The sequence below is a fragment of the Polyodon spathula genome, chromosome 1 (assembly GCF_017654505.1).
Source record: "Polyodon spathula isolate WHYD16114869_AA chromosome 1, ASM1765450v1, whole genome shotgun sequence".
Lineage (NCBI taxonomy): Eukaryota > Metazoa > Chordata > Actinopteri > Acipenseriformes > Polyodontidae > Polyodon > Polyodon spathula.
In genome coordinates, this window is record NC_054534.1 from 79248129 (window position 1) to 79267408 (window position 19280).

A 19280-nucleotide genomic window follows, 5' to 3' on the forward strand; every position below is an offset into this window, starting at 1 on the left:
ATTAAATGGATCACTGAGCACCACCCCTTGCAAATATTTAGGGCATACATACAGGCACTATAAGAAGAGGAAGAGGAAGGTGAATTATGAAGGAGTTTGTCAAAGCATATATCCTATGTTTTACCTGTTTTAAAAACGATGAGTCAATTACTTTCAACATAATCCGCTCATCGTGAGGAGAAATCGATCCTAATTATATAAATAAAAATACAGGCCTCAATCTGTACTACTTGTGTATGGAATGGATTGTCATCTAAAGGAGCCTTACTGGTTACTTAAAAATACTGGTTGTTAAAAACCATTAAATCTATAACTGGAACATACATGAAGAATTAAAAAGGTTGGTCTTTTTCAAAAGTGAAGTCAATTGTTTCAAGTGTCAAAAAGCTGTATCATTTTTTTTTTCACCCTATTGTCATTAATACCACTGTTTGATACTGTCTGGAAAATTTAAAAGGGGGGCATTATTCCTTATTATTGGATAACTGCCTAATACTTAATTTGTCAACATGGTCAGGTGTTTACAATGTGTTACTCGTGACAAAAAATTGAAGTACAAATTATAGAATATTATAGAATATTCTATGAACTTGAGAATTGTTTGTTTTGTTATTGATTTGAAGAGGTGTGTATCAAGCTCACTCACTCAGTTTGTACATCACATGTACCGTACAATAACATTTGCAATTATTTTCTTGTTGGACTCAGACTTATGACTGTTATTTAAGCCATATAATAATTTTAAATCCATGATAATGGTTGATACTTAAAGTTAAAGCTTTGTCAGAGAAGAGTGTGAGATGAAAATGCATCAGGATTTAGAGCATGCTGACACAAGGTGCATCTTCTACAATGGCAAGGAACTGAATCTTTGGACTTTTATGTTTAGTGTGGGAAGTGCAAGTCATTTCAATTATGCACTCTGCTGAATGAGTGCATTGACAGGCAGCCCGCTAAATGAGAACTATCCCTGCTGATCAGTTCTGCTGCATAGTAAGGATGCACCAAGAATAAATATAGTATGAGTCTGCTTTTTAGAGGCAAAGGCAAAGCACATTTCCTGAGTAATGCAACATTTGTAATGGTATAAAATAAGCAAGAAACAAAATGGTTGCAGGAAAGACTTGTCAGCTTTATACTGTTGGAATTATTACATTTGCGCTTTGACTTGGTCGTGCTTAAATACAGTTGCTTTCTATGTGTATTGCATTGCTTTTTCCCCTCCTATTTAGGTGATAAACCAGGCCAGTGGGAGTGTGTCCCACCACACCATCCATACCCAGCCAGTTGGCAAGCAGTTTGATAAGGTGGAGGATTTTTTTATTCCTGCCACAACCCTCATCATTAATCACATCAGGTAAGTGTGTATGGTAGAGGGCACTACAGTATATACCTTCAATTCCCAGCCCTGCTAATATTTACTGAAAAACAGTGATCAAGAGGAAATTAGCCTCCAATGTTTTAGTTCATATATATGTGTGTGTGTGTGTGTGTATATATATATAGTACTGTGCAAAAGTTTTAGGCAGGTGTGAAATAATGCTGTAAAGTAAGAATGCTTTCAAAAATAGACATGTTAATAAATTATATTTATCAATTAACTAAATGCAAAGTGAGTGAACAGAAGAAAAATCTGAATCAAATCCATATTTGGTGTGACCACCCTTTGCCTTCAAAACAGCATCAATTCTTCTAGGTACACTTGCACAAAGTCAGGGATTTTGTAGGCATATAGGCAGGTGTATGATTAAACAATTATACCAAACAGGTGTTAATGATCATCAATTCAATATGTAGGTTGAAACACAATCATTAACTGAAACCGAAACAGCTGTGTAGGAGGAATAAAACTGGGTGAGGAACAGCCAAACTCAGCTAACAAGGTGAGGTTGCTGAAGACAGTTTACTGTCAAAAGTCATACACCATGGCAAGACTGAGCACAGCAACAAGACACAAGGTAGTTATACTACATCAGCAAGGTCTCTCCCTGGCAGAAATTTCAAGGCAGACAGGGGTTTCCAGATGTGCTGTCCAAGCTCTTTTGAAGAAGCACAAAGTAATGGGCAACGTTGAAGACCGTAGACGCAGTGGTCGGCCAAGGAAACTTACTGCAGCAGATGAAAGACACATCATGCTTACTTCCCTTCGCAATCGGAAGATGTCCAGCAATGCCACCAGCTCAGAATTGGCAGAAAACAGTGGGACCCTGGTACACCCATCTACTGTCCGGAGAAGTCTGGTCAGAAGTGGCCTTCATGGAAGACTTCCAGCCAAAAAGGCATACCAACGACATAGAAACAAGGCTAAGTGACTCAACTGATGAGTCAAAATTTGAAATATTTGGCTGTAGCAGAAGGCAGTTTGTTCGCTGAAGCGATACACGAATGAGTGTCTGCAGGCAACAGTGAAGCATGGTGGAGGTTACTTGCGAGTTTGGGGCTGCATTTCTGCAAATGGAGTTGGGGATTTGGTCAGAATTAATGGTCTCCTCAATGCTGAGAAGTACAGGCAGATACTTATCCATCATGCAATACCATCAGGGAGGCATCTGATTGGCCCCAAATTTATTCTGCAGCATGACATCGACCCCAGACATACAGCGAAAGTCATTAAGAACTATCTTCAGCGTAAAGAACAAGGAGTCCTGGAAGTGATGGTATGGCCCCCAAGGAGCCCTGATCTCAACATCATCGAGTCTGTCTGGGATTACATGAAGAGAGAGAAGCAGCTGAGGCTGCCTAAATCCACAGAAGAACTGTGGTTAGTTCTCCAAGATGTTTGGGCCAACCTACCTGCCGAGTTCCTTCGAAAACTGTGTGCAAGTGTACCTAGAAGAATTGATGCTGTTTTGAAGGCAAAGGGTGATCACACCAAATATTGATTTGATGTATATTTTTCTTCTGTTCACTCACTTTGCATTTTGTTAATTGATAAATATAATCTATTAACATGACTATATATATATATATATATATATATATATATATATATATATATATATATATATATATATATATATTGCATGTTGTTTCCCTAAGCCAGTTATCAAGCATGTTGTTTATTGATTAATTAACTGAACTACATGTATACATTAATTATGTTTACATTTAGTTCACATGTTGATAACATGTTTGAAAGTTGATATGATGCATCTTACTTGAGCATCCCCCCCCAAACAAGTGCTGATTATTATACTATACTTGGGCAATAACATGTGTTTACAAGCAGTGCAATCATACTAAAACTAAATTCATTGATTTTTGTTGGATAATTTGGGTGCTTTTTTACCACAAAAAGCTAATCAATTCTGTATGAATGCAGTGTAACAGCAAGTGATACAACAGTGAATGTACCTGTTGTTTTTCTATTGGTATTTTATTTATCTTTTTGTGTTTTGGCTGTTTGTCCAAATTAATATGTAATATAGTTACAATTTTCTTAAAAATAAAAAAAATTTAAAAATCATACAAAATGTATGGGAATAAGAGAAGCTTTGTGATTTCTCAATATTAATCCTGACAGACATAAATTGACAAAGCAATACAAATACAGTGACCTTAAACAGAGAAAACTGATTTAACCAATCTCCAAAGAGACACTTGTAGCATCTTAAGAGAGCAAGCTTATTAATAAAGGTGTCATTTACTTGTATTTGGGATATTTTGCTGAATAATGGAAGTCATCGTTTTCTAATTTAATGGGGTCCTGATTGGCTCACCTGCACATGCCCAGCCACTGAAATGTCAAATTATGCTTGCACTGAGTTGCCTTCTTGGCAGAGAAAACCAGCTGGGATTAGTTTACCTCTGTCCTCTGTGGTTTGGTAGCTTCATGGTGAATTCAATAAATACTGCACCACCCTCTGCTGCATTGGCTTCACAAGCAGTAGGTCATGTGGCTGTCAAAGTCAGTAAAGAAAGTCTGTGACTGTGCCAGTGACACAGTCACACCCTGCCCCAAGGATATAAAAGAGACTGTTGACACTCAAAACATCATAATTTTTCCTTTCACTGACCTGACAGAGAGAGAGCTCTACAAACAGATAAGTGACACATACAGTGGCTCTCAAAAGTATTCACCCCCCTTGAACTTTTCCACATTTTATTGTACAACATATGCCAGAAACGTCTCCCCACAGAGGACAGGCATTTCAGAGACACTGCCTGTCTGGGTCCGGAGCATGCTAAGGAGTTTTGTGCGTCCTTTTCTACTCTTACGTTAAAGAAACGAGTGTTGCACAGCTCTGTGGAGCTCTTGCTGTCCATTCCACCTGGTCAAGGCTCCCCTCCTTCAGCCCAACAGAGATCTGTATCCTCTTATGAGAGCTCTGTGCCTAGGGAAAGTAGGAGAACATGTAGGATGGTCCTTCTCGTCTTCTCCTTCTCCTTCCTCTCCTCCAGCTCTCTCGCCTAAGAGGAGAAAAAAGAGCCATACAGCTCATAGATCAGACAGTGCTGAGCAGCTGGGTAAGCTCTGGAAAGCGGTCTCCCAACAGGGAAACGTGTTAGCTGAGCTGTTGAATTAACACAGTTACACCTGCTCCTTCTGTGCCATTACCGTCAAAAGGAGTAATACACGCAGAATGGCTTCAAGAGGATCTGCTGTTTATCACTGCATCTGATGAGGCAGTCGAACGGGAGTTCCTCTCCGAGGAAGGTGACTCAGATAGTGCAACACCAGTAGCACAGGTGTCACTAGACTGCGACTGTGACACTGGCACTACGTGCATCCTTGGAATATCTGTTCTGGTTAGATGGTATCAAAGGATTAATACCCATGAGGTAATAGTTGCATTTCTATTCCAGGGAACCACGGTTATGTAGTCGGAGTGAAAATATAACTGGTTAGGGTTCAAATCCTGCCTTATTATTGTGTGTGTGTGTGTATATACACACACACACAGTGGCTATATAAAGTCTACACTTCCTTTCAAAATGTTCACCTTTTGTTGCCTTATAGCCTGAAATTAATATACATTTATTTTTTTTTTCATTTATCTACACTTTCTACCCCACAACTTCCAAGTGAGAAAAATATTCTAGAATTTTTTTTTTTTATCAATAAAAACTTTTTCCCCTTATCAGTGTGAAGTGTGGTGTGTAGATAAGTGGAAAAAAATCCTCATTTCAATTTATGAAACTCTGAGGCACTGACACAACAAAATGTGAAAAAGTTCAAGGGGGTGTAGACTTGTGTGTGTGTGTGTATGAAAGCATGATGTACAAAAATCTTTGTTATTTATACAATTGAAAAAGAACTGTTGAGTATTTATTTTCATTTCATACAGTATTCAATGGCAGTGTTTATATCTGATAGTGAAAATAAATAAATAAATATCAAGATATATAAAGAAATAAATGTCTATGTATTCATTTATGTATTCATTTATTTCAATATTTATTAATGTATTTATTTATGTTTTACTTTTACGAAATACTGCATATAGGCTATCCTTCAGCATATAGATAATTAGAAATAAACGCTCCTGTTTGTCCAGAGGGGACCACAAAAAGCATTACTCTCATCAACTAGTATCTCAAGAGGAACTGTACTTCTTGCACCAAAAGGGACCACAATAAGCGTTACACTGACAGGAAAACAATGTCCCGAGAATTCTCAGACTTCACCTTTCGAAATGCTGCTTGTTTTCTCATCTAATCGTGTAAGCACTGATGGCAGTATAACACAACATGCTTGCAAACTGAAGGTTATAGTTTCAAATCTCACGCATGCCAGACCTTTTTTATATTTATTTATATTATGTAAAAAAAAAAAAAAAATGCAGGTAAATGTTCAATTTTAAAACATAAATATATAATTTAATATAAATGATATAGACTTCACAATAAGGGTGTTCCCTAGTATATTTCCATGTTGACAAAACAAGTTAATTGTCATTAAACTCAGATGTTCTGTAATATACATATGCATGGATAGTTGCCCTGGGTAAGAGCGTCTGCTAAAAAAAGAAGAAAGAAGAAGAAGAAGAAGAAGAAGAAGAAGAAGAAGAAGAAGAAGAAGAAGAAGAAGAATAGATAAAATTGCCTGGGGTCTGCAAAAATATGCAAAAAAAGGAGAAGGACATTTTTACCTTACTTTGGCAACTTATTTCTCTTACTGTATGACTTACTTTTCTACATTTCACGAAGACTGTTGGGAACTACCCATTAAAAGTGAAATGGTGCTTTTGGCTAATTTACTTTTGCTGCATCAATACCCTGAAAACACGTAAACTATCCTTGCTGTATAGTGAGTCTGGCAGGTCTCGCTGATAACTTGGTGCAAGGAACTACCTTTACTCTCAATCCCCTGTTGACTGATAGTAATTTATTTTGTCACATGTATTGTTTTACACTTGTAGTCTATATAACGGGCTTATCAACAAATCCATAAATTGTTTGGTCATTGATTCAAACATCACAAAATGAATCTCTCACTGCAACATAAACATGTGACAGGCCAATCTGATATCCGGACCAAACATTTCAATTAGGTCGGTCCGTGTGGCTTATAAACTGTTTGCAAGATTTCTAGAGGATTTTTTTTACAGGAGTGTGTAATAGGTTGGTGTGGCAGAGCACAGCTCTGCTCTTTAGAAATTGGCAGGGATGGGGTTAAATTCATTGTGTTCAGGTGGCTGGGGTTGATTAGATGATTAGTTTAATTAACGATCAATCAGCTCCCAGCCACCTGACATAAAAGGAGGCCTCTGCTTTTCATTTAGGAGGAGGGAGCTGAGGAAGCAGGTTGGTGTTTTGGTGTTTGTGATTTTTTGAATGTTTTTGAATCCAGTGAAGGCATTGACCAGCCTGGAAACCTTTATTTTTGTGAGTGTATTTTTGCTTCATTTTGTTTATTTTGTGTTTAAATTGCTTTGTTTTGGCCCTTGTGCCCTTTCATTTTTGTGTTTATAATAAAATAGTTCTTTTTTTTGAAGTCCAGACTGTCTCTGGGCCTCTATCCACTCACCAGCCTGCCACAGTTGGTGTATGACTTAATTGTTATAACAATTGTAACAGGAAATAACATAACTGTTGAAAAAAATGCCATACTCTAACTATGACAAACTTGCAGATAAAACCTTAGCCTTGACAGATACTGCAAGTGATCACCAGGTAGTGGATTCCAATTCAGTCCAAGCTCCTCACATTATGCCTGCCATGTGAGGCAAAAACTTTTTAATAAATACTTATCTTGGAAAATCTCACTTTATTCATACATTGATATTGGACGGACGGGATTTCCTTTGCCTAACTGTTTCTCTGATGCCTTTTACTACTCCAGAGTATAAGAATGGGGTTAATACCTCATTTTCTAAAGCTGACCTCTCCTGGTTTTAAGAACGCTCCATTGAGAAGGTGCTATCAAGTGTCTACACCTTCATGGAGTGCACAGATGATATAATTAACACAGGGATTCCCCAATTGTGTTAAAATGAAAACATGTTAATAGCACAAATTCAAGTACTAAGAGTGACCTTTGTGGGTTAGATCATTTGCTAAAGAAGGATCTTAGCATTGTTATTAAGTCAGAAATGGTCCTAATGGCAACAAAAACTATTTGTGAATCAGGCCATTGGTATGTTATGTAAGATTTTATGAGATGAACATGAGAGCCAAGGTTCAAAGATGTATCTAGCTGTACTGGCATACAGTTAGCTGAGAGGGTATACATAATGGTAAACTAATGTACTGCTGTATGTAAATGATTGGCATCATCCCACAATCCCTCTTGTTATCCTATAATTTGTGACACTGTAATATTTATTGCTTAACCCTTTCAATCATGCATATTTCCATTATGATTGACCTACTGTTTAACATGTTTCACCCTTTTCCAAATAATCTGCAGCAAAGGAAGAGAATTACGTTTTCACAAATTATTTATTCATGCAAATTGTAATAATATTATGCTATTTACAGTTAAGTAGCACGTTATTAACCAGTTATTTATCTCTGATTGGTTCATCCTGATCGCGCCTGTTTCCTTTTCCAAGGACTCTAACAAAAGTAAACATACGTGTTATATTTTTATTCAGACGTAAAAGTCAAATTTGTATCAAAAAAAAACTATTTTCTATTTAAAAATATATATATTTACAAAATAGAAGTAGAAATGGTCTCTGAAAATTCTATTTAAAATAAAAATAGAAAGCACTATAATAGGTATTTTCTAAATAGTAAAACATTTTCATGCCCATCCCTGGTATTAATTTTATTTCATGTGAGTCATGTCAAGACCTTACTGTGAAGTGACAAATTTAAGGATTGTGCTTGCCAGTCAGAAGTCTTCAAATATGCTAACAGGATTAAGCTGCAATAAGCTTTTCATCCTGCCCTGCGTTTTGTTTGTGTGTTATCTGTTTTGAAAGTCTTCTTCACCTGAGAGGTCTCTGTAGGAAAATCGATGGGAGTGTATCTCTCTGACCCAAGGGAACTTTGCAAGGTTAAAGACTTACATTTACCTCATTTGAACAGGAAAATAAATTCTGCTGAAAGCTTACCTAATCAATCTGTTGTTAAATATCCACCTTCATTTCATATTGCCTTGAGTTTCTGAGTTATTTTGCATTTAAACACAGTGCCTATAACATCTATTTGGCAAACACGTGAATTACTATCACCAAAAGTGTACTGGATTCTTGCTGGTGCACGAAAAGGAAAGACTGCATTAATACATGCCATGCTGCAGGGTTGTTTGTTTTCTGTATCCAGTTTCCAATATATTTTGTATTGATTTATTTCTGGAGGGAAACACATCAAGAAAAAAAAAAAAAACACGCTAATGAATAAAACAAAAAATCAACATTTGTACAATAGAGAGGAAAGATAAAGATAGAGATGTTTTTTTTTTTCTGTTTTTATCTGACTAGATAATGTATTATATGTGTGCTATAGTATTGTTCTTTGTATGAATTTCTGAATCATAATTAGGGTTTCTGTTTTTTGGGGGTTTTATGAATTGTATTTTTTCGGTGCTTATTTTTTTAGCTATTTTCAAGTTTTATGTAAATCGATTTTTTTTCGTGGCTTTCGTTTTTGATATATTGTATGAAATTAGTGTTTTTGGTTACTTTCTAAAATGCTTGTTTTTTTTCTGTAAAAATATGTATAGTAGTAACTCGACAGTATGTGCACACTTGTACCTTCTTTCCTTTGCTGTCTTCCACAACGAAATCCCTATGGTCTCAGGCACATTCTTCTGGAGTTTTTGTGTGGAGGCATTTTTGCACATTTTGCCACAATCCTGTTGTAATTCCTCCGTACTTTAACTGTAATACAGTTTTAAATCCCGCTAACAAGCCTCCATCCTGATTGTAATCTCGTTTTAAATCTTGCTAGCGGAGTCTCCAATAGAAATGTAGGAATGTGCTGTCACTCAGTAGTTGGGTTAGGGTTAGAGTAATCTCTTTATTATTATTATTTCTGTAGTAGGTTTTATTTTGTAATGGATAAAGGGTAAAGTCAACGTGAATTAATTAAGTATTTCCACAGTTTTTCCAGTGTTTATTGGCTATACACCCATTTTATTATTTTTTTGTATCAGGGGTGTTTTATCAGAAGCCCTAATCATAATGTACACTATATATATATACTATATATTGATGGAGTAGGCAGGTTAATATATATATATATATATATATATATATATATATATATATATATATATATATATATATATATATATATATATTTTGTTTATTTAGCAGTTTATTTAGCAGATGTCCAAGGCAATTTACAGAGACTAGGGTGTGTGAACTATGCATCAGTTGCAGAGTCACTTACAACAACATCTCACCCGAAAGACTGAGCACAAGGAGGCTAAGTGACTTGCTCAAGGTCACACAGTGAGTCAGCAAGCGAGCCGGGATTTGAACGGTGTACCTCCTGGTTACAAACCATTTTCTTTAACCACTGGACCACAGAGCCTTCTCTGTCTGAGGGAGCCTGCCGAGAATGTTCTGAAGATTGTTTTAGGAGACAATGTGATGATGTAATCTCTTTCAATATTGCCCAATACGAGCAGTGTAGACCGCTTTTTCAGTCAATATTAATTTTTATAGACGGCCATGTGACCACGTTTTGACCACTGAAACATTTGGATACAAATCCAAGGTTTCAAATATATATGTAGTTATATATGGATAGTTCATAGATTATTATTTTTTTTTATTTATTTTTTTAAGCATGTAATTTTTCTTGACAGTTGTATAAAATAAACCAACAGTCTGGAACAGCTTTATGAATGAAAAACTTTATATAACAATTTGTGAATTCAGCCCTATATTTCAGACTGCAGGACAAATATTTCATTCAAACACAAGCCTTTCATACTCTCTCACCTCCATCATTAAAATCACAAGCACCAAAAAAAAAAAAAAACAAACATAAAAAAAAACCTGCCTACTCCATCAATTCCTACACAACAACTCAATTGATCACTATGCAGGCAATTTGAAGATAATCATTCTGTCTCTTTTGACAGCATTTCCATTTTCTGTTCCTGATGGCACGGATGGTAACATAGATGCAATTTATCAACTCTGACTCATTAAGGATAAAACCCAATGTTAGTGATGAGAGATAACAGTGTTTGGGAGCCTCAGTTGTACTGTACATGTAGGTTCAGCGCATGTCCCTAATGCATGAACCCCAGATATACACATGCACTGTGCAACAATGGAATAAAAAAGCAAAATATATGAAAATCTGAAACTCCCATTAATTCCATGTGAACCAATAGGAAAATCGAGAGAACTGGTTTGTTTATGAATTAATGAAAATATGGAAAAAACTGATCTAGCAAAAATGCATTGCTTTACAGTAATGTGGAAGTTTTCAGTGCTTAATCACAGGTTTTAAGGCCTCGAAACACCAAACAGAAGAAAGTACGTCTATACATGGTGGCAGTGAATGCTTTAGGGAGATGGTGTACAAAGGTGTTTTTTTGTTTTGTTTTTTACTGTTAATTCTGAAATTGTAATTAAGGTTTAGTTGTCTGTCAGAGTAAATGCCAAAATACAATTTTATGTAATGCTCAAACAAACCCTATGACTCGAGGGGCAAGCAAACAAAATGAACACAATGTTGACGACTCTTTCATGCGCATGTATTTAGAACGTGTATATTATTTTAATCCCTCTAGTACCTTACATTTAATAAAACACCCCTGTACCGTGTATTGTGAATATGTGGCATATTGTTAATGTGTCTGTGCAACAAGTAGGAATTTGTCAAAATGGAAGAATGTAAAATCTATATCATTAGTTGGGTCACGTCAACAAGTAAATTACATTACTTGACTTGACCCTAGGATTAAAATCTTGCACATCTTTGGATGTACAGCACTAAAGAAGTTTTTTTTTGTTTGTTTTTTTTTTTTTTTTTTTTCTGGGCTTTAGGTTATGGAAATAGCTATATATAGTAGCAAGCTATACATTTCTGGCATTTAGGGCATTTCCGATACCACCAAAATTCAAAAGTCTAAATGTACACAAATTCCAATGTGCCATTCCAAACTGAAATCCACCAAAAATATAGATACTGTATAAAAAGTATGTGGTGTATTTTGTTTGAATCACAATCTCCTGTAAGGACCTAGGGGTTCACATTTAAAAGCAAATCAGTAAGACTTAAATGACTGCACAGCGGGTTTGTCTGATTCTATATAAGTCTGGTAGAATTTAATGCAGTTAATCTGAAGTTATCACAATATCACAAAGGCTGTGAAATTAACTTGATAATTCAATGGACAACACAGTTTGACTCAATACCGTATCCCTCGAATTAAGACGCAGCCCAGATGTCTCACCCTCAATTTGAGAAAAAAATAAATAAAACATCAAATAAATGTGCATTTACAAAGATACAACCTCAATGATGAGTATGGAGGCAGTCTGCGGCCCAGGGCATAAGTGATAGAGCAATAAAGGGAAATTAATGTATTTAGCCTAGAAGAAGAATTAGGAGGGACTTGATTGAAGTCTACAATCTTTAAAGGATTTCACCAAGTTAACTGTTGCTGTTATGTTTGAAGGATGATAAAGAGGTGTTCTTATTCCATCCACAAGTGTAGAACATGTTAACTAAGAAATATGGTAAAATGTTACTTTGTGCTCTTGGACAGATTATTGTAATGATTTGTTTACAGTCCTTTCAGGTTTTAAATGAAATAGGCTTCTGCTTATTCAGAATGCTGCTGCCAGAATAATGATTCCAAAAATTGGTTAGGACAAGAGCTTCTAGATGTTATACCCCCATGTCTGTCAAATTCAGTCCAAACTGATATCAGGAAAGCAAGCACAACTGGATGTTTTAAGTCTAGACTGAATACGTATTTGAGTGTGCTTTTTATATTTGGATCTGATAACGAAAAGCTCAATAGTGATCTTTTTTTATCTTTTATTGTGAAGCACTCTGGGATGACTTTATGTGAAAAGTCCAATAAAAGACTATTTTGTATTGTATTGATATTAAATACTAATAAAGGTGATAGCTATCTTAATATTGCTACAAAAGTAATACTTTTTAAAAGCTATTGAACAAAGAGCAAAGGATTCACCAAACCAATGTTCTTCTGCAGGTTACCTTTTCAACAGGGATAAAGAGAACAGTTCAATTTCCGTTGACATCCCATTCTTGACCTCTATCAGCATTAGTTGTGATGGTGATTTTGTTATGCTGACATCAGTCCCCTGGGACCTGAAATTAAATCAATAAAACCCATTTAGTATCTTGACCCAAAAAATCTACCAGCTTGAAATTTTTGATTGCTGCTTAGCAAAGCTGAACAGAAATTTGTGGGCGAATTGGAGGAATAAAGGTGTTCAGCATTCCAGTGGCTCACCCAACCTCATTTTGTGTAGCAGAAACTGTATTATGTGCAGGAGTATTATACATATATGCACAAAAGACATTTATTACCCTTATGTTTGTATAGTAATGTGTACCATTCTGCAGTGTGGAATTACAAATTCAAATTGTGTTCTATCGTGAATGTACAATTATTTCAATCCCTTCGGGGGGGGGGGGGGGGGAGCATTATCTAAACCTAATATGTATCATTTAAAATATAAAAACAAAGTAATCTAATAATAATTAACATTTTTAAAAAAGAATGCAGTTCTCTATGTTTTAATTACTATATATGAAAACATATTAGCATGTTTATACTTAATGTAATATACATTGTTTTTTACGATATCTTGTAAAGCACTTCATGATGGTGGTCCACTATGAAAGGCACTATATAAAATAAAGATTTGATTGATTGATTTACAATTCACAGAAATAAAATGAAAAAATCAAGATGGCAACAGCAGAGCTGTTAGGTGAACAGATGCTGTAAAAATAATGGGCAGATAATGGCCCTATCACTGTAGTTTGTTTTTCTTTAATTTTACATTTAATTAGTATTCATCCCTTGCAGGTAGACATTTATGTACTACTGTAATACAAATGTATTTGAACTACAAGAACACTCCCCTAAGAAGTATTTCCCACCCTGCTGGTTCTTCCAGCTTCTTTCAAACAAGAATGATATTAGAGTTTATGTTGGGTTTGTGTGCTTGTTTTGCTTCCAAGAGCTGTTTAACCACCTCATTCACATTATACAGCATTCAGTAGTATGACACTTTGCTGTTTCGGGTGTTTAGGATTTTCTCTAGGTCTGCCAGTAAGATGCAGCTTTGTCTTTCTCTTATAAAGTAGTCTCTCTGTAATTGTGTAGGTCTCTTTTATAGATTTGGTTCATTGCTGGTGTTGTGAAATATCTCCACAGGTAAGATGCATGATAAACAGTTTGCTCTTTTCTTCCCCACTTGAGTTCCCCCTGTATTTTCTAATGCTGCTAGAGTACATTATAGTATTATTAGACTAGGGAAATCAATTGGATATATGTATAAACACAACAATATTAGCCAATTTGTACGAAACATTGCCTTTTTCCCACACTGATCAATGTATTCCAGTCACTGGTACAATTGGAAATAGAGCTGTCCTCTGGGCTTTTGTTTTTTTTAATTTTTTTGCAGGGATAATGTACAGTATGATGTAATTTATTCAGTAACTCAAATCATTTTTCTTTTTCTTCCTTAAGGTTTGGATACATTCTTCATAAAGATGAACCAGCCCTTCATAAAATTGACCTTGAGACCACATCGTATGTGAAGAAGATTAGCCTGAAAGACTACGACTGTGTACCAAAGTCCCTGGCATACACCCACTTGGGGGGGTACTACTTTATCAACTGCAGGCCCGACTCAACCAGTGCTATGAAACCTCAGCTCATAGTTGACAGCGTTACTGACTCTGTGATTGGCTACAACAGTGATGTTACTGGCACCCCCTATATGTCTCCTGATGGACACTTCCTTGTCAGCATTGATGACAAAAAGGGTCTCATGAGGGTCCAGTCCATTACAATTCGAGGGGAGATTCAGGAAGCATTTGACATCCACACTAATTTGCACATCTCAGATGTGGCTTTCCAGCCTTCCTTCACTGAGGCCCATCAGTACAATGTGTTTGCCAGTTCAGGGTTACAGACAGATGTGCTGTATGTGGAGTTAGCCTCTGGTAAAGTAAAGATGGTGAAGAGTCTGAAGGAGCCCATGAAAGGGGTGGAGTGGCCATGGAATAGTAAAAACCGCATGATCATGGACAGTGGTCTGTTTGGTCAGTACTTGATGACACCTTCAAGGGAATCTTTGTTCATCCTGGATGGTCGGCTAAATAAGTTAAACTGTGAGATCACTGATGTCTTTAAGGGAAACACGGTTATGTGGGTTGGGGAAGCATAGAAAATTCCTGTAGTTTGTGACTAACATTACAATGTTTTCCATTTTAACAGCCCGTAATAAATAAACAATATATATATATATATATATCATATATATAGCTATATAATTATATATATATATATATATATATATATATATATATATATATACAGTGCCTATAGAAAGTCTACACCCCCTTGAACTTTTTTCACATTTTGTTGTGTCAGTACCTCAGAGCTTCATACATTTAAATGAGGATTTTTATCCACTTATCTAGACACCACATAAGGGGGAAAAAGTTTTTATTGAGAAAAAAATTATATATTAAAAATAAAAAACTGAAAGCTCATAATTGGATAAGTCTCCACCCCCTTGGTGGAAGCACCTTTGGCAGCAATTACAGCTGTGAGTCTGTTGGGATAGGTCTTCCACCAACTTTGCATACCTAGATTTGGCAATATTTTACCATTCTTCTTTACAAAAGTGTTCAAGCTCTGTCGAGTTCCTTGGGGAGCGTTGATGGACAGCAATCTTCAATTCATGCCACAAAATTTTGATTGAATTTAGGTCGGGGCTCTGACTGGGCCACTCAAGGACATTTACCTTTTTGTTCCTTAGCCACTCCAGTGTAGCTTTGGCTGTGTGCTTTGGGTCGTTGTTATGCTGAAAGGTGAACTTCCGCCCCAGTTTCAGCTTTCTTGCAGAGGGCAGCAGGTTTTCCTCAAGGACTTCTCTGTACTTTGCTCCATTCATTTTCCCTGCTATCCTGACAAGTGACCCAGTCCCTGCCGATGAGAAACATCCCCATAACATGATGCTGCCACCACCATGCTTCACAATAGGGGTGGTGTTCTTTGGGTGATGCACTGTGTTGGGTTTGTGCCAAACATAACGCTTTGCGTTTAGGTCAAAAAGTTCCACTTTAGTTTCATCAGACCACAAAACCGTTTGCCACATGGCTACGGAATCTCCTGAGTTTTTTTTGCATACTTCAAATGGGATTCAAGGTGGGCTTTCTTGAGTAATGGCATTCTTCTTGCCACCCCACCATACAGGCCAGAATTGTGGAGTGCTTGGGATATTGTTGTCACATGCACACTTTGACCAGTCTTGGCCATAAAAGCCTGTAGCTCTTGCAAAGTTGCAATTGGCATCTTGGTAGCCTCTCTGATCAGTCTCCTTCTTGCTCGGTCATACAGTTTGGAGGGACGGCCTGATCTAGGCAGGGTCTTGGTGGTGCCATAAACCTTCCACTTCTTAATGATCATCTTGACTATGCTCCAAGGGATATTCAGGGCCTTTTCACATTTTTTTATACCCATCTTCTGATCTGTGCCTTTCAACAACTTTGTCCCAGAGTTCTTTTGAAAGAGCCTTGGTGCTCATGGTTGAGTCTTTGCTTTGAATTGCACTACCCAACAGAGCGAACCTACAGGAACTGCTGAATTTAACCTGAAATCATGCGAATCACTACAATTTAACACAGGTGGAGGCCACTTAGCTTGGTGTGTGATTTTGAAGGCGACTGGTTACACCTGAGCTAATTTAGGATTACTATTACAAGGGGGGGGTGGACACTTATCCAACCAAGCTATTTCAGTTTTTATTTTTTAATTAATTTTCTACAAATTTCTAGAATATTTTTTTCACTTGGAATTTGTGGGGTAGGATGTGTAGATAAATGAAAAAAAAAACTATTTTAATGCATTTTAATTCCAGATTATAAAGCAACAAAAGGTGAAAATTTTGAAAGGGGGTGTAGACTTTCTATAGGCACCTTATATAATGAACTACATATACAATCTGTTTTGTTGGACCAACCAAAAGACGATTACTAAAATTGGATTTGGAGCCCACATAAAAATAAAAAAAGTAATTCAGAAGACAAAATTAGGGGTCAAATGGAATTATTATTTTCAAGTAGAGGGCTCTAAAATGTTAGAGCGAGCAATTCTGTAGCAACTCAAAGATTAACTGCCTAAAAATACAAAGAGAAAATACAAAGAAAAATAATTTCTCTACAGCTGCAGGGAGTTTTGAGCTGCCATAATACAATCAATTTGTGGCTTGTATAGCTCATTGATTTTTCTTTTGGGGGGGGGGGGGGGGTGTTGTACCAACCTTTACTGTTGAGAGAATTTTAACATCAAAGTCCTGTCCTGTCCACTGTTTGATCTTGTTGTGCCTTCAAGGAATACACTTACAAGAGCTGGAACAAAATAATATAATTATTCCCATCGAAGCTACAGATTGCTTGTCACAAGGAGAGAAATGTTTCAGAGCTCAACTGTTTACTATCCACCATGCCGGGAGAGGGTCTAAATGGTTTAAAATACAAGAGTGAAGGGAAAATCCTTTCATAAATTAATGACATCCCTACTGAGTCACATATTTCAGAGCTGTAACTAGGGATTTTAGCGCCCTGAACAGACAGTCATGTTTGTGCCCACCCCTGATTTTTTTATTTTTGTGTGTTAAAAGTTGAGATGGTATATTTGCTCATGTTTCATAGTTTTGATTAACTTTTTGTTATTTCAGAATCTCTGATTTGACCTGTCTGAAGGGAACAAGACATTACTTAAAACGGAAAGGAGCTTCTTAACACGTGTTAACTGCCAGGTTAGATTTCCGCCTCTACAATTATATTCAATCCACGCATTTTCAGCACCAATCAGTAATAATGAGTTTATTTTACGTATGGTCATTTTTTGTTAGTCAGGGCTGGAGTTTAGTTTTTGACTCCACACTAAGGCAGAGATCAAGCCATGCGCTTATAATAAGGACGATTAAATTGTTTTCTTTTTTCCGATCAAATTAAAAATTGATCAGTAAGTGCATGCATTTGTGGAATTTTAGCAGTGTCGCTGTAAACAATAAAAACTACTATATGATTACACTATGTAACACAATTTTTGTTCCTGGGTAGTAAGTGTTATTTCCTAATTGCTTATGCCTCAGAAAATGGCTATTATTCCCCACAAACTTTGCTTTTGTGACCAGGACAGTGATATTTTGAAATTTACCTATTTCCAATGAGAAAACGGGCGAATTTGTGTCTTTTCGTTCACATAAAGTCAGAAAAAAACAACATATGAATCCAAATTAACATGTATTTATACTAAAGTAATACAAAAATACTACAAAAGATTTAGAAGTGAGTAGTTTTTCGAGATTTACAATTATACTGTAAATCACTTTTACGAATCAGCCCCCAAATGTAGTCTCCCATCATGTTCTCGTTATACTGTCCTTGGTAGCGGCGTTCAAAGTCCAGTATATCCTGGTAGAAGCGCTCGCCTTGCTCCTCCAAGTACGCTCCCATGTTCTCCTTGAATTTATCAAGATGAGCATCAAGGACATGGACTTTGAGGGACATCCTACAGTCCATTGTGCCGTAGTTCTTCACCAGAGTCTCAACCAGCTCCACATAGTTTTTGGCCTTGTGATTGCCCAGGAAGCCCCGAACCACTGCGACAAAGCTGTTCCAAGCCGCTTTCTCCTTACTAGTGAACTTCTTGGGGAATTCATTGCACTCCAGGATCTTCTTTATCTGTGGTCCGACAAAGACACCAGCTTTGACCTTTGCCTCAGATAGCTTAGGGAAGAAGTCTTGAAGGTACTTGAAGGCCGCCGACTCCTTATCTAGAGCTCTGACAAATTGTTTCATAAGGCCCAATTTGATGTGCAGTGGTGGCATCAGCACCTTCCGGGGGTCCACCAGTGGCTCCCACTTGACGTTGTTCCTCCCCACAGAGAACTCGGTCCGCTGTGACCAGTCCCGCCTGTGGTAGCGCGCCTTGGTGTCCCTGCTGTCCCAAAGGCAAAGATAGCAGGGAAACTTGGTAAAACCGCCTTGGAGACCCATCATGAACTGGTGGGCTTAAGGCCCCTGTATTTACACTACTATTTATATTACTGGAAAGTTCTAGAAAGTTCTAGAAGTTACTCCAAGTTTACTTAGCACTGAATCTATCTGGAATGTTCTGGAAAATAGGTAAATTTCAAAATATCACTGTCCTGGTCACAAAAGCAAAGTTTGTGGGGAATAATATCAACTTTCTATACTTTTGAGGCATAAGCAATTAGGAAATAACACTTACTACCCAGATAAAAAAATAATAATTGTTACTCAGTGTTATTTTAGCAGCCACAATAAAACTTACAAAATCCTTTACTATCTCTATACCCTGCAATAACTTAATTAACTTCATGTGCAGCATTTTCTCATAATCATTAATTGGTACTGCAAAAAAAAAAAAAAATCTTAACACAAATGCAGACGCAATGACTTAATGGCTTGAAGCATATTCAGAAAGACATAAACTCACATTTCCATCTATAAAGTTAGCAAAAAGAAAATTCTTCCGTTTCTCTAAAGATCAAAACAATTCAACATTTAGCAAGAGCCATGCACTTTTGCTATTTTTAACCAAAAAATAAGGTGGTTATTAAAAATAATAACTAGATTTTGTGTTTCTTTATACATACATATTTTAACGC

The 19280-nt window shown here is 36.6% G+C and overlaps 1 protein-coding gene across 1 annotated transcript in view; it reads left to right on the plus strand.

The window, feature by feature from the left end:
• Window positions 1–14860, plus strand: part of LOC121322855 (follistatin-related protein 5-like) — a 98994-nt gene extending 84134 nt beyond the window's left edge. Inside the window, exons 10-11 of the mRNA XM_041263283.1 lie at window positions 1233–1357; window positions 14099–14860. Of these exons, the coding sequence (XP_041119217.1) occupies window positions 1233–1357; window positions 14099–14801 (828 nt within the window). The 3' untranslated portion in view covers window positions 14802–14860. The remainder of the gene's footprint in view (window positions 1–1232; window positions 1358–14098) is intronic.
• Window positions 14861–19280: the final 4420 nt, after the last annotated feature.